This window comes from Oreochromis niloticus, linkage group LG16 (genome assembly GCF_001858045.2).
Source record: "Oreochromis niloticus isolate F11D_XX linkage group LG16, O_niloticus_UMD_NMBU, whole genome shotgun sequence".
Taxonomy (NCBI): Eukaryota; Metazoa; Chordata; class Actinopteri; order Cichliformes; family Cichlidae; genus Oreochromis; species Oreochromis niloticus.
In genome coordinates this window covers 21,577,261-21,591,517 of record NC_031987.2, presented here as the reverse complement: position 1 = coordinate 21,591,517, position 14,257 = coordinate 21,577,261, and the positions used below count along the sequence as shown (strand labels likewise).

Sequence of the window (14,257 nt, the reverse complement as noted above, 5' to 3'; positions counted from 1 at the left end):
TGCTGGCACACGGTACAGAAGCCTGCAGAGCAGGACCACCCGACACAGGAACAGTTTCTTTCCCCTCGCCATCTCCCTTCTAAACAGTTGAACTGTCACACTGCTCCCACTGCCAGACTGCAACTGCACCTTATGTACATTCTGTAGTATTCATTCCACCTCATTTCATTTCTGTATTTTATGTATATACGTTTAGATTAGTTATTTATAGATGGTTTACACAGCTTTGTGTATGTATGTGTATGCATGTGCAATGTATATATAGATACGTGTGTGTGTGTGGGTGTGTGTGTGTGTGTGTGTGTGTGTGAGAGAGAGAGAGAGATTTATATTGCTGTGCTTCAGAGCCACCATCTACCGGAACCAAATTCCTTGTATTTGTATGCACATATACTTGGCCAATAAACATGATTCTGATGATTTGGCACAAAAACCATGATTTGGCAAAAATACTATGATTTAGCAGAAATACTATGATTGAGCAGAAGTACTAAGATGTAGTAAAAGTACTTTGATTTAAGAGAAATCCAATTATGGAGGAGTAATACTTTAAAATGGGAGAAATATTGATACACACATATTCACAGAGCCTAAAGGGAAGAGTATTTGTGCCATGGAGTGTTAAGAAGAATGTGAGGTCCATATTAGAAAAGCTGGTAAAAAGTTTTCAGAATTGTAATAAATGATGAATATGAATTAGTGGTCTGTGATAGTGTATTAATTTATAGGGCAAAAAACGTGTTGTTCAAGGTGGAGTTGAACCCTCGACCTTTGGGTAGCAGCCCTGTGTCATTACCAGCTGCGCCACTGGGAAAGACAGTGAGCTCTTGGGAAACAGGGTGATGAGCAGTCAGAATTAGATCGTGGTGAGAGGCAAAGAGCGCCGTTTTTTGGAGTTACAAAACGTCATGTAACTCAAAAACTAGGTGGACTAGAAGCATAATTCTTATACTGGGTGAATCAGCGGACTTTGGTGTACTTTGACTGCGATTTTCATTGCTCTTTGTACATCCGTCGCTGAGATATGACGAGAGAAGAAATGGCAGACCTCAGATATGATTGGCTGGCTGGGAAGCTGGCAGAAATATATAGTAATAGTGTGATTAAGCATAAATACTACATTTAGCAGAAATACTGTATTAAGCACAAATCCTATAGAAAGCAGAAATACTATATTAAGCACAAATGCTATAAAAAGCAGAAATACTATATTAAGCAATATAAATATCCTATAAAAATGGTATAAAAGAAAAATACTGTAATATGATTTGGTAGAAAAACTATAATTAATCAGAAATACTATATTGGGCAGAAATACTATATTTAGCACAAATCTTATAAAATAGCAGAAATAGTATGATTCAGCACAATAGTAATAACTTAAACAGAAAAATTGGAAAAGCAAAATGGACAGCTGAAAAAATGCTGAACATGCTAAGGGTCCTTCAAATGTACTTGTTAAATGAAAAAAAAAACTCAGCAAAAAAAGTGTAACAGTCACACAATCACAAATATGGAAACATATGGAAACACACATGCACAGAGAGACACACAGGATCAAATTCAGTCAACCAGTCTAAATATATTGAATTTAAATCATACAATAAGATGCTCCCATAAAAACTCTGTCTCGCCCTCTCTTTCTCTCTCTCTGTCACACACACACACACACACACACACACACACACACACACACACACACACACAGGGAGAGAGGAGCAACTTGCTAGGTCATTCAAGCAGCCTGGGAGCTGCTAAATTTGAATCCACCAATCAGAGAGGCTGTGTACTTTTTCCCGCCAAAACAGGTGCAGCCGTTTTTACACACACTCAGAACAGAGAGAGGCAGGATTTTTGCAGTCTATTTCTCATAGTGAGGATTCCTCTCAAACAAATGGCCATAATTTCCTAACCGTAGGGGCTAGAACGGTCATTCTTACACCGTTTTGTTCAGAAGAGATGGGGGAATCTTACAGTGTTGACAATTTATCATTAAAATATGAATTATTGAAGATATTTGACTTGTAATGCACCATAACTGAGTAGAGGCGCAGCAAAAACTGCCTTGACTTCCCCTCAAACAACGCTTTCTAACTCTAAATCTATTTGGAGTATCGATATCATTCTTTCACCGTAAGAGACAGCAGGCTTTGGTGAACAGTCATGGAAATTTTCAGGTCTCTGTTGAAATCCATTAAAAAGATATGACGAGAGAAAAAAGTGGTTCATTTCCAGAGTTTGAAATCTGAAGAAATCTGAGCAAACGACGAATTTCCTACCCTCAAACAAGTCTAACTCATTTCAGAACGGTAATAGGTGAGAAAGAAATTCTTGAATTGTGAGCGTCAGGAGTGTCTGAAGATATACTGGGACAAGCCTTATGTCTTAACTTTGCTTCGTTAAGGAGATATGACGATTCGAATATGCCTCTCATTACAGAAATCAAGCGGTGATTTTGAACAAGCTCTCCATTGACTTTCTATGGAGAGTTTTGAGACTTTGTGTTGGTCTGAGGAGATTTGCCAAAATTCTATAAATCTCACAACCATGATAGTGACATTTTCGGAAAGCCAGCAAAAATACCTACGTTTTGATGTATAATTTGTGGAAGTTGAGTGAAAATTGAGCAAGTAGCAAGAAGTTGTTCGGACATGAAGAGAAGACTGCAAAACCTTCAGTGGCACACTGGAAGCCAAGTGCATAGCAACCATAACAACGCATGTATTTTGTGAAAAATCACAATTTTGCAACTGAAAACTTTAAGAGGCATAAAAGTAAAATGGTAAAAGATTTGAAAAAGCTGATTTATTCCTGAATAGCCCAATAATTTGTGAACATTTTAAAATTTGAATGGTTGTTCTACGTGAAAGTAGGAAAAAGTAGTTAAGTTTCAAAAACAAGCAAATTTTAGCAGAATTGCAGAAGTTTCCCATTCATTTCAATGGGACAAATTAAGCTTAATATTTTAAAAAGTATAATAGTATAAAATACCAAAAGACATAGCCATCATTAGCAGAAATAGCAGAATAGTTTAAAATTTGAACGGTGAAAATCGGCTGAAAATTGTGGAAGTAGATCCACGGCGAAAAACGTACGGAAGTCCCAAGAGGAACTCAATAGTGTGGATGCTTAAAGCATCCACACAATAAAGAATAAAGAGAAACAGGAACTCAATAGTGTGGATGCCTCCAGCATCCACACAATAATAATAAAGAATAAAGAGAAACAGGAACTCAATAGTGTGGATGCCTCCAGCATCCACACAATTAAGAGTCATTTTGTGTGGTAAAAGCTCCCCAAAACCTGCGTGACATGGCAACAGTTTGATCAGTAAAATGAGCTGTAACATCTGGTAAGGCTATATGATTACATGAAACATGTAATCTGTGTGTTTATGTTTTTTTTACTGGTGACATATGCTTGACTGGATTGTTGTCCTTGTTCATCAGTGCCTCCTTCAAATCATTATTACCAGGTGTTATTTAGGCCAAAAGCTTTCTTGCCCCTTTGGCATTATTGGTGCCATCTGTTGCTCAGTTACACGATTTGTAAAAAAAAAAATAAAAAAAAAAAATAAAGGAGGGTGTAGCTCTCTTCATGACAACACAGACACAGGTCGGTTCTTTGAAACGGGCGTTTATTACTTGGGCTTTCTCTCCTCAGCTTCACCATCACCAGTACGCCGATAGGCCATTACGCCAATATGCCGTGAGAACTGGTCACGAGCGAACAGTACAAACCAGTTAGCAACTTTGCAGTACACATATTAAGTCCAAACACAAATAAAAAACATTTCTCAAATGACAAATACCTCGTTGGCTGCTTGTCCTGAAAAGAGGTCCTTAAGTCCTTGTATTGCTTTTTCTTTTAGTAAACCTTTAGCTTAAAATCGCTTCATGAGAGACATCTGCGCCCTCGCAGTCCATGAAAAGTCTCGTGTACTCTCGTTAAGGGTATTCTCATGAGACACTAGCTTTTACACTTTACACATGCACATTTCAAATAAAGACATTTCAACACAAACTATATATATGTTCATGAAATTATGTAACTTATTATAAATCAGTCATCTACATCATGAAATCTACACAGAACATTTTAACAGAATTTACACTCCCACCAAAATCACTCATTGACTTAAAATGAGAGATTTTCCTTAATGAAAATTATAAGGAAGTGATGTGTGAGCGTACATTTAAGTGTTTTAGGTGGCCTCAAGTAATGTAACTACTTTGTGAACAGGCCTCTCAAGGTAAACTGATTTAGTGATTGGTTTTCCCTTATCAAAGGTAGTGTCACTGAGCAGAAGCTTTAGCTTTCGCACCTTGCCATCTGCGCTGGGCAGGGCTTCCACAACCCTTGCAAGCTTCCACTGGTTTCTTGGTGCACTGTCATCCTTTAATATTACAATGTCATCTGCTTGCAGGTTTCGTGACATCTTCTGCCATTTCTGTCGTTGTTGGAGGTTTAGCAGGTATTCTCGCTTTCATCGTTGCCAAAATTCATTGGCCAAAAACTGCACTCTTCTCCACCTTTTGTGCAGATAGAGGTCGTCTTTGCAGAATTGCCCAGGGGGTGGCAGAATTACAGATGATTTCATGGTTAGAATGTGGTTAGGACTGAGGGGTTCCGGACCAGTAGGATCGTGAAGATGCTCGACACTTAGTGGCCTGCTGTTGATTATGGCCATTGTTTCATACAGAAACGTTCTTAGAGTTGTGGTGTCAAGTCTGCTGGCGGACTTGTCGAGCATAGCTATCAGGATGCTTCGGATTGTTCGAATCTGGCGTTCCAAAACTCCTCCCATATGACTAGCTGATGGGACATTCAGCACAAATTCACAACCAAGTGCCCTTGTACGGTCTTGATCCATTCCTTCAAGCAACTCAGAAAGCTCCTTTCTAGCACCAGCAAAGTTTGTCCCTCTATCACATCTTAGCTGGCGCACGGGTCCTCGAATAGCTATGAATGATCGAAGTGCATTCATGAATGCGTCTGTTGTCAAATCGTTGTCAAATTGTCAATGTGAACTGCTCTAGAACATAGGCAGGTGAATAACAATCCGTATCGTTTCAACTCTCTCCTTCCTTCCTTCACAATAAAGGGGTCAAAACAATCAAGCCCACAGTAAGTAAAGGGGGGAGATGTCTCAATTCTCTCTTCTGGTAGATTTGCCATTTGTTGAACCTCAGTTGTTCTTCTGTATCGTCTACATTTTACACACTTGTAAATGTGTGAGGAGACCACACTTCCACATCCTAGGACCCATATTCCGTTTGCGTGCAACTCATTCATGGTCATGCCCCTTCCTTGATGGTGTATGCGCTCATGGTGATGTTTGACCAGCAGAGCTGACACATGAGATTTTTTCGGAAGTATCGCAGGATGCTTTACATCATGGTGTAAGGCTGACTGAGACAGCCGTCCTCCCACCCTGAGAACATTGGTTTCGTCCAGGAAAGCATTCAGCTGGCGTAGTCTGTTGTGCCTGCTCAAAGTGTGTTCCTTCTTGCCTCTTCTCCCACCATTCCCACTTCATGTGGGAGATTTTGCTGCCAAAGGAAGTTGGGTCCTTTCAGCCAGTTAGATTCTTTAATTTGAACTGCAGTCAATCCTCTTGAGGCTCCATCAGCTGGGTTGTCTTCTGAGTTGACATATCGCCATTGTTCAGGTTTTGTGCTAGATCTTATTCGCTGGATGTGGTTGGCCACGAATGTTTGGAACCTTTTAGCATCATTGTTCACATAGCCAAGGACCACCTTTGAGTCAGTCCAGTAATACTCTTGCACATTTTCAATCTCCAGCTCGCCTCTGATAATATCACCAATGCGGACTGAGGTCACAGCTGAAGATAACTCAAGCCTTGGGATGGTTGTTAGTTTGGTAGGGGCTACTCTTGCTTTCCCCAAGACAAGTGAACAACTTATCTGTCCTGTTTCACTCACCGCTCTAAGATATGAGCATGCACCATACCCTTTGAAGCTTGCATCGGAAAAGTTGTGAAGCTCATAAAGTGAGACTTCACCAAAGTTTGATGGAAGGTAGCTTCTTGGAATCCTTAGAGCTGCCAAATGAGGCAGATCTTTGAGCCATGACTCCCATTGTGGCTGGATGTGCTTGGGGAGAGGTTCGTCCCAGCTTACCTTGTCTCTACACAGTGTTTGAAGAATCTGTTTGCCGACAAGTAGGAATGGAGCCACGAAACCTAGTGGATCATAGACTGAGGCAACAGTTGAGAGAACCCCTCTCCTTGTCAGTGGGTTTTCTTTTACCACCACCCTGAACTGAAATTCATCCGCCTCAACACACCACTGAACTCCAAGTGCTCGCTCGATATGAAGTTCTCCTAGAGCCATGTTTAGATCTTTGGTCTGAGCACATTCTTGTGGTGGAATTGCTGCAATCACACCCTCATCGTTGGATACAAACTTATGTAGCCGTAGATTTCCTGTTTTGCACAGAGCTCTTGATTCCTTTACCAGGCGTATGGCTTCAGCAGTTGACCTTACACTTGTCAGGCCATCATCCACATAGAAGCTTCTTTGGATGAACTTGATGGCTTCTTTGCTGAACTTGCCTTGGCCTTGTGAAGCTAGGTATTTCAGTCCAAAGTTGGAGCAACCGGGGGATGAAGCTGCCCCAAAGAGGTGTACCTTCATCCTGTACACCGAGGGTTCAGAATCCAAATCACCTCCATCCCACCAGAGGAACCTGAGATAATCTTGATGTTCCCTTGCAACGTGGAACTGGTGAAACATTTTTTCGATGTCACACATTATGGCTATCGGACCCTTTCTAAATCGACACAACACACCAACTAACGTGTTAGTCAGGTCTGAACCTGTCAAGAGATGGTCATTTAGAGAGGTTTCTTGGTAGCGTGCCGAACAATCGAAAACCACACGGGCTTGTGGGGATGGTAGACACCATGGTGTGGTATGTACCATGCTGGCTGGTTGTCTAATTCAGACTGTGGCACCTTCTCAGCATCTCTTCTACTTATGATTTCATTCATGAAGTTGACATAGTCCATGTAATATTGTTCTTTTCTCCTCAGTCGACGCTCTAATGAGCTGAGCCTGTGAACTGCACACTGTTTATTGTCTGGAAGATTAGGTTTGTCTGTCTTGAAAGGAAGCGGAAGTTCATAGTGGCCATCTTCCTTCTGTCTTATTCCAGCTGTCACTTTAGACAGAAAGAGGAGGTCCTCCTGAGAAACTGGATTACCATCTGTTGAATGATCTGTGAAATCTGATTCAAGAGTCTTAATTATGTCAAGTGGGTTGATCTCTTTGACTTGAGTCCTGCATGCAAAGTGCACTTCCTTCTTTAGCTGAACTGATGGATGCACAGTCGGTGTCACTTGTCGTACTATGATTCTATGACTGAATCCTATTGGATCGCTGCCATCGCTTGTTGAATGTGAGCAACCAACAATGCTCCAGCCCAGATCAGTCCACTGTGCATATGGATGATTTTCGTCACCAGACAGGATCTCTCTTGGGAGGAGGGCCCGTTGACAGTTGTAGCCTATAAGAAGGCCTATTTCGCAATCCAACTGTGGTGGAATCTTTTCTGACAGTTGCTCTAGATGTGACCATTTTAGAGCCGTTTCAGAGGTTGGAATGTGCAGCCTGTTTACTGGGATAAACTCTCTTGTGAAAACAGGTGGTAGTGGGATCCTTTTCTCTGAGTTGTATCCTCTCACTTGTAGGCCTGTCAGTTTCTGACATGGAATAACTGTCGACTTGGCAGACATTGTGGACAGTCGCAGACTGACATTCTCTCTGTTTGTGTTCAGGCCTTGAGCTACTTCATCTAGTATGAATGTGGTATCGCTCTGTGTGTCTAAGAGTGCATAAACTAGCAGTTCTTGATCTGGCTGCTTAATAGATGACACCCAGACTGGCAAGATAGAAGATGTTTGTGTGCTTAGACCCTCTTGGATAACTCTGTTGGAAATGGCTGTTGCGGTCCTTTCTGTGGTGTCTGCCTTGTCCTTTGAAATTTCACCTCCATTTAGGTGGATTGGCCTTTGACGTTCCTTGAACTTATCATCATGCAAACATGTCGGGTGTCTCTTTTGGCATTTCTCACACGTGCTTCTGTTATCACATTTTCTTGAGTGATGACCGGTCTTCAAACATCCAAATCAGAGGTTCTCTGTGTGTACAAACTTAACACGATCCTGAACGGTCTTTTCTGTGAAACTTCTGCATTTGTCTAGGATGTGTCCTGTCCTTTTGCAGAAAACACATGATGTAATACTGCTCTGTGTTGTATTTGTGGTCAGAGTCTTTGCTTGAACTATTTGGCTTCGTGGATGCCTTGGTTTCTCGCTTTCAACACTCTTAAGTGCTTGTATTGAGGAAATTGGATCGCAAGCAAGATCTGCTTCCTTTGATAGGAAGTCAACAAACACCTTGAATGGTGGGTACTCAGCTTTCACTTGTCTGACTTCCATCACTTTGCGATTCCAGCTGCAAACCAACCAATAAAATTCACAGAAGGTGCCCTTTAAAACTCAGCAAATTTTGTAAAACTCAAAATTACTCATAACCTGTGAGCTTGTTAAATATTTACTTGTTTGTTCTTTAAACCTTGTGATGTACAACAACTATAACGCAAACACATTGGATTAATCTCTACATTAAGCAAGCAAGATTAACAGATGAGTCCCTTAGTTGCAATTTCCACATTTAACCACTTCTCACACCACCTTAACTTTACTTTTGTGGTAGAGCTTCTCCTGATTTTAGACGTGAAAATTAGCGCTTCATGCGTTATGCACTCTGCTTATCTGACGTGATGCACCGGATCCGCGTCGTTTCGTCATCCACGGCGATCCTGTCCTCTCCTACCCGTGTTGAGCAGGCGAGTTCTCACTGTAGCTCTCTTCACGACAACACAGACACAGGTCGGTTCTTTGAAACGGGCGTTTATTACTTGGGCTTTCTCTCCTCAGCTTCACCATCACCAGTACGCCGATACGCCATTACGCCAATACGCCGTGAGAACTGGTCACGAGCGAACAGTACAAACCAATTAGCAACTTTGCAGTACACATATTATGTCCAAACACAAATAAAAAACATTTCTCAAATGACAAATACCTCGTTGGCTGCTTGTCCTGAAAAGAGGTCCTTAAGTCCTTGTGTTGCTTTTTCTTTTAGTAAACCTTCAGCTTAAAATCGCTTCATGAGAGACATCTGCGCCCTCGCAGTCCATGAAAAGTCTCGTGTACTCTCGTTAAGGGTATTCTCACGAGACACTAGCTTTTACACTTTACACATGCACATTTCAAATAAAGACATTTCAACACAAACTATATATATGTTCATGAAATTATGTAACTTATTATAAATCAGTCATCTACATCATGAAATCTACACAGAACATTTTAACAGCATTTACAGAGGGCTTTGGCATTATATACAATCATAATCATGACTCGTGTTTTAAATCAGTTCTTCAAATAACATCAATATATATATATATGTATATATAAAAAAATAGAATACATGTTGATCACTTTGGTTCATAGTCAATATTTTGAGATGAGACCTGCGGTGGAAACAGGCAAAGGAAAAAAAATGTGTTTCAGACAGTGATGGCAACCATTCTGGATATAATTGAATGTGAGTTCTTTGAGTAATATTTGTTCAGAAATTATGATCTGGTGGATTATTGAGAAGCAGAGCTGACTCTAAACTAATCACTATTTCTGCTTCTGAATCGGGAGACATTTGTTTGATTGTCATAAACTAAATGAGGAGAAAAACAGTAAGGACTCACACCACTGTAGGACATATTTTGCATATTTCTGCCATCAATCAGCTTTACTGCCGAATCTGTTTGTGTAATAACTTGTTGAAACCTTAAAAGAAACCTTGTACTTACAGGAAGCTGTTAAAATTATTTTAAAAGACTTATGATAATCATGCCCACATGGTTGTCAGCAATAAAAGAATTTAAAATTCACCAGAAATCCATATTGTCAAATGTAATTGTAGGATATTTTCTATATCTGGATGTCCAGTGAGTCACCGAGGCACACCTTGCCATCAAAAAAGGAGAAATTTAAAGCAGAACAACCAATTTCTTCTAAGGATGTGAAATAATGACCCATTTGGACCCCCTGCTGTGTGTGCATAGGGTGTGTGCCCATTCAACTTGCTATGTTAGCAAATTAAAGGGGACACACAAGTCTGTATGTGTTATTACCATATCCGCACACACATGCGCTGACTTGCAGAGACTTTCTTTGTCCTGTCTTCAGTTTTTTTCCTGTCTATAGGACAGTGCTGTAACAGCTTGTTAAACAGTGACATGCATTGACTTCCAGACGCCCTGCTGAGCACATCTCACTGCAGTCAGGGCTTCAAGAACACGAATAAGCCATCACTCCACTTCTTCAAGGCTGTAGTTACTTCACAGTGACTGACTTGAACAGCCTCACAGAACATGCATGTACTCTGTGACTATACAGAGGGAATATACAGAAAAACACAGGAAACACGCCAAAAATGCAAAAAGAAGAACAGGAGAGATAGGGAGGTAGGACGGAGACGAGGCCTGATCATTCATGTATTCAAAGTTTAATATTTCATGTCTGCTCTGAAAAAACGTTTCTTTGGTTTAAAACATCATCTTTTCATCATTTGCATCACAAAAAATGCATCACAAAAATATGCATCCCATTTATTTGTAGCTTCGGTGGAAGCTTTATGTGCCATAACAGGTAGGTGATCTCAACAAGAAAACACACGAAGCTATACCAGTTATTATGATCATTAATGTTTGTCACACAATTTAAAACATAGAAACACACAGAAAGTTCAAAGGTAGCCTATTGCTGCCTTTTTAAGCTTTGATTTAACCAGTTCATCACCCCAAGTGTGCCAGGATCACACAAGGCTGATAGGCCATCTTTATTTAGTCATTTAATTTACATATATGTTGAAATTACACAGATCAGTTTTAAAGGGAAGGTTAAGAGGGCAGTGTGTGAAATCTTAAACTGACACATAGGAAATGACTTAATCTAAAAAACAGAAAAGATAAAAAAAGAAAAAGAATGAGCTAAGTGAGCTCAGTAGACTGGTTACAGGCAGGATCTCAAATGTTTTGGGATGTCAGTACTTTCCCGTATCATCTGATGCTGTTGCGATCAAGTTCTGCTAGTCCACACATTTGCAGTTATGAGTTATGGATGCATTGTAAATATATGCAAAATGACTTACAAATAACTTTGACCGGCATAGCTATCTGTGCAAAAGAACACTGAGACCTTTCTCTATGGAGTTTCTCCCTGTGCGTGTGTTAGTTTCCTCTGGGTACTGTGCTTTCTGCTCCAAAGATGTGGTGACTTTAAATTTGTGACACATATGAGGTAGATAAAGTGCTTGAAGTGTGTAGAATACAGGACTGTATGAATATATTGTTAAAATATGACTTGGTAAGTGGACTGGTTCTTATATAGCACTTTTCTAGTCTATTTGAGCGCTCAAAGTGCTTCATACAACATGCCTCATTCATACAAGCACTTTTTTCCCTACATCTAAGTGCTTTCTATCTAAAGCTCAGATGAATGAATCACAGAGCAACTTGGGGTTCAGCATCTTGCCCAAGGATACTTCAGCATGCAAACAGAAGCCAGGGATTGAACCACTAACCTTCTGATTAGTACATGACCAGCTCTACTTCCTGAGCTACACCCACCCCAACAAGCTTGCAGCAAGTACTACCTAAGGGCAACCTTACTTAGCTTCAAGGACCAGACTATTTTGAGAAGTGCTCAGGGTGGTATGGCCATAAGCTAGTAAACTTGGTTTTTTTAAGCACTTTGAGTTGCCTATAAGAATAGAAAAGCTTTATATAAATGCACTATACTATGCTGTAGGCCTGCCAGAGCTCTGAATCCCTGTTATATGGCCATCAGCTTGAGCCATTAGTGATACACTAGAATCACTTACCAAACGGTCAGCTGTTAAGTTCGATAGTGTGTAATGTAGCTGCCAGATTTTGATACGAAATAACTCTGGTTCTGCTTTTGATACTGAAAACAAAAGCTTGTTTTAATCTGTGAAAATGTGCAGCTATTACCAGGCTGTAGCTATGTTCTATGTAAACTGTGCAGCAGTGTCTCTGACTTCTTTTCAAACCTCACAGCAAATACAAATAATAGCTTCTGCATTTGAAAATGAGACGCAGCGGGTGAGTGTCTGTTTCAAAGGTGGGTCATAGCCTAGCCTAACGTATAGTGCTCTTATTAGTGCCCACAAATTTGTTTTATGGGATTTTAGCCAAAAACCCTATGAGAAAAAAAGGAGTAGTGAGGTGTTGTATCTGCGGCTTTTGGCAGTTGGAGTTCATCAGTGAAACTGCAAATATTACAAAATAATGTCACGAGGAGTTCATGTAGGTCTATTGTTTTCATTAAAATCTGTATGTGTTGCTGGACGTGTGTGCATGTGCTCTCCTTGCAGGAGGTCAGTATACTCCTGCGCTGACTGACTGAGGAGGATTATTATGGGATTAGGGGTGTCTCGGTTACCGGGGTGAGATGATAATCACAGTGGCTGTCCTCTGATCTCGACGGGGATAGGAGTGTCAATCAAACTGGAAACACTCAGAGATGAGAGGTACCACTGCTGTGAGCGTGAACACGTGTGCAATGTGCTCTCTGAGCTGGGTGTTACATGTTTGATCACATGTGTGAATGTTTTGTGTGAATCAGCTGTCAGGTAAAGGGAGGTGGGGAAAAGAGGAGTTAGTGTTTTTTTTTCTTTTTCTTTTTTTTCCCCATCTCGCTAGAAGATGAGTGAATTTATGTTTTATGGAAATAAAATATGGCCCACACCTCCCTCCCTGCCTCCAGATGGTCCCTGTGGAGAGAGGGTGATTATCTGGCCCATCTGAGCAAGGGAACCTGAGAGTGTTGATGTTGGGTGGGCAGTGCGGTGCCACGCCAAGCCTCCTGTCCCCAGGAGCCTGAATACGATCCCCTTTACCTGCCCCCTGTCTCTGGTCCTCTCCCTCCCTCCTCCACCCCATCACCGGCTAGGCTTACTGCGACTCCCCCTCCTCCTCCTACCCTCCCGCTGTCTACGCCCCAGGATAGACTTTCTTCCACCTGACAAGGCTTGGCCTGGATTACTGGAATACCTGGACAGGTAAGTCAACTGATGAAGGTGTCAAGTGCATCTATGTGTTTTTATGTTAGTTTGTAATGCTTAGCAACCCATCAGGAACAAAGCAGTAAACATCCACAAAAGAGGGTTGCTAAGAACTCTGCAGAGCACTCTGTTCCAAAGTCCACTTTAGTAATCCCATGAATAAATAACCAAGGGTCACCAGCTCGGTTAATAAAGTCTTCCTCATTTTGATTTTCAACCTTCTACTCCCTCCTTTCTCTCCCTCTCCTCTCTCCATCTTTCTCGTCCCGCCTGCTAATTAGGCCAGGTCTTCGGTTTCCCTGCCATGTGTGATATGAGTTTATCAGAGCTGCCTGTCAGGCTGCAGGGGTCAGAGAACGGTGTTGTTGGACCAGACTGCAGCCTGAGCCGTGGCACTAGCTCAGCCATGAGACAGAGAAAAGAAGCTAACGGATCAGAACTAAAAGAGATCCTATCTGATGCATTTTGTTTTCAAGCTCAGAGATCCCGCTAAAGGCCTCAGCAGAAGACAAAAAAAAATCATGATGGGACTTCTAAATGATATCGCAGCTACTGCCTGTATGTAACTGTTTCCTTATTATCACTGATATAACACTGAACTATAAACACTAGACCAAACTTAACTAAATAAAGCTACAGGTCATCTTACACTTCATTAATGCGACAGTAAATAAAAACACAGGTTTACAGAGAAGTGTTTTGAGCACTATTTGAGCTCGAGCACTAGTTTTCAAAAGCTAAGAGCTGTTTTTCCTCTTAGCTGATTCTCATACATCCTATAAAAAATTTTTATGATAATTTTTTTGCAACACTTGCAATTAAATTTGGCATATGATTTGCAACAAACAGTGATTAAAGTCTTGATATGTCCTTCGCTGGTATTTAAGCAAGATAAGACAAAGATGAAAGGCTGATTAGCACTTCAGCTTCACGTTCTTTCTCTTTTGGTTAGTAATTAGTAGGTTTAATTTGACAGTTTTAGAAAGACTTTTATAAATAGATACTTGATAGGTTGGCCTCTCTCACTGAACTCAAAACAAAAGATCTTCATAACCATTTTCTTCTTTCTTAATGTAATA

At 40.8% G+C, this 14,257-nt stretch overlaps 1 protein-coding gene across 2 annotated transcripts; it reads right to left on the bottom strand.

Moving 5' to 3' along the window:
• Positions 1–3,620: 3,620 nt before the first annotated feature.
• On the bottom strand, positions 3,621–9,409 carry LOC109197706 (uncharacterized). 2 transcript variants are annotated; one of them, XM_019353466.2, is made up of 2 exons: positions 9,114–9,409; positions 3,621–9,017 (listed from the first exon to the last, which is right to left on the bottom strand). In XM_019353466.2, exon 2 carries the CDS (start codon positions 6,945–6,947, stop codon positions 5,493–5,495), a length of 1,455 nt encoding a protein of 484 aa, XP_019209011.1. In that variant the 5' UTR covers positions 6,948–9,017; positions 9,114–9,409; the 3' UTR covers positions 3,621–5,492. The 2 variants fall into 2 exon arrangements, with proteins under 2 accessions (XP_019209011.1, XP_025759873.1); XM_025904088.1 differs by lacking the exon at positions 9,114–9,409 and having other exon boundaries at positions 3,621–8,617; positions 8,720–8,750.
• Positions 9,410–14,257: the final 4,848 nt, after the last annotated feature.

Coding starts and splice junctions, on each gene's coding strand:
- LOC109197706 (XM_019353466.2), bottom strand. CDS start 6,947: ATGGTACATACCACACCATGGTGTCTACCATCCCCACAAGCCCGTGTG.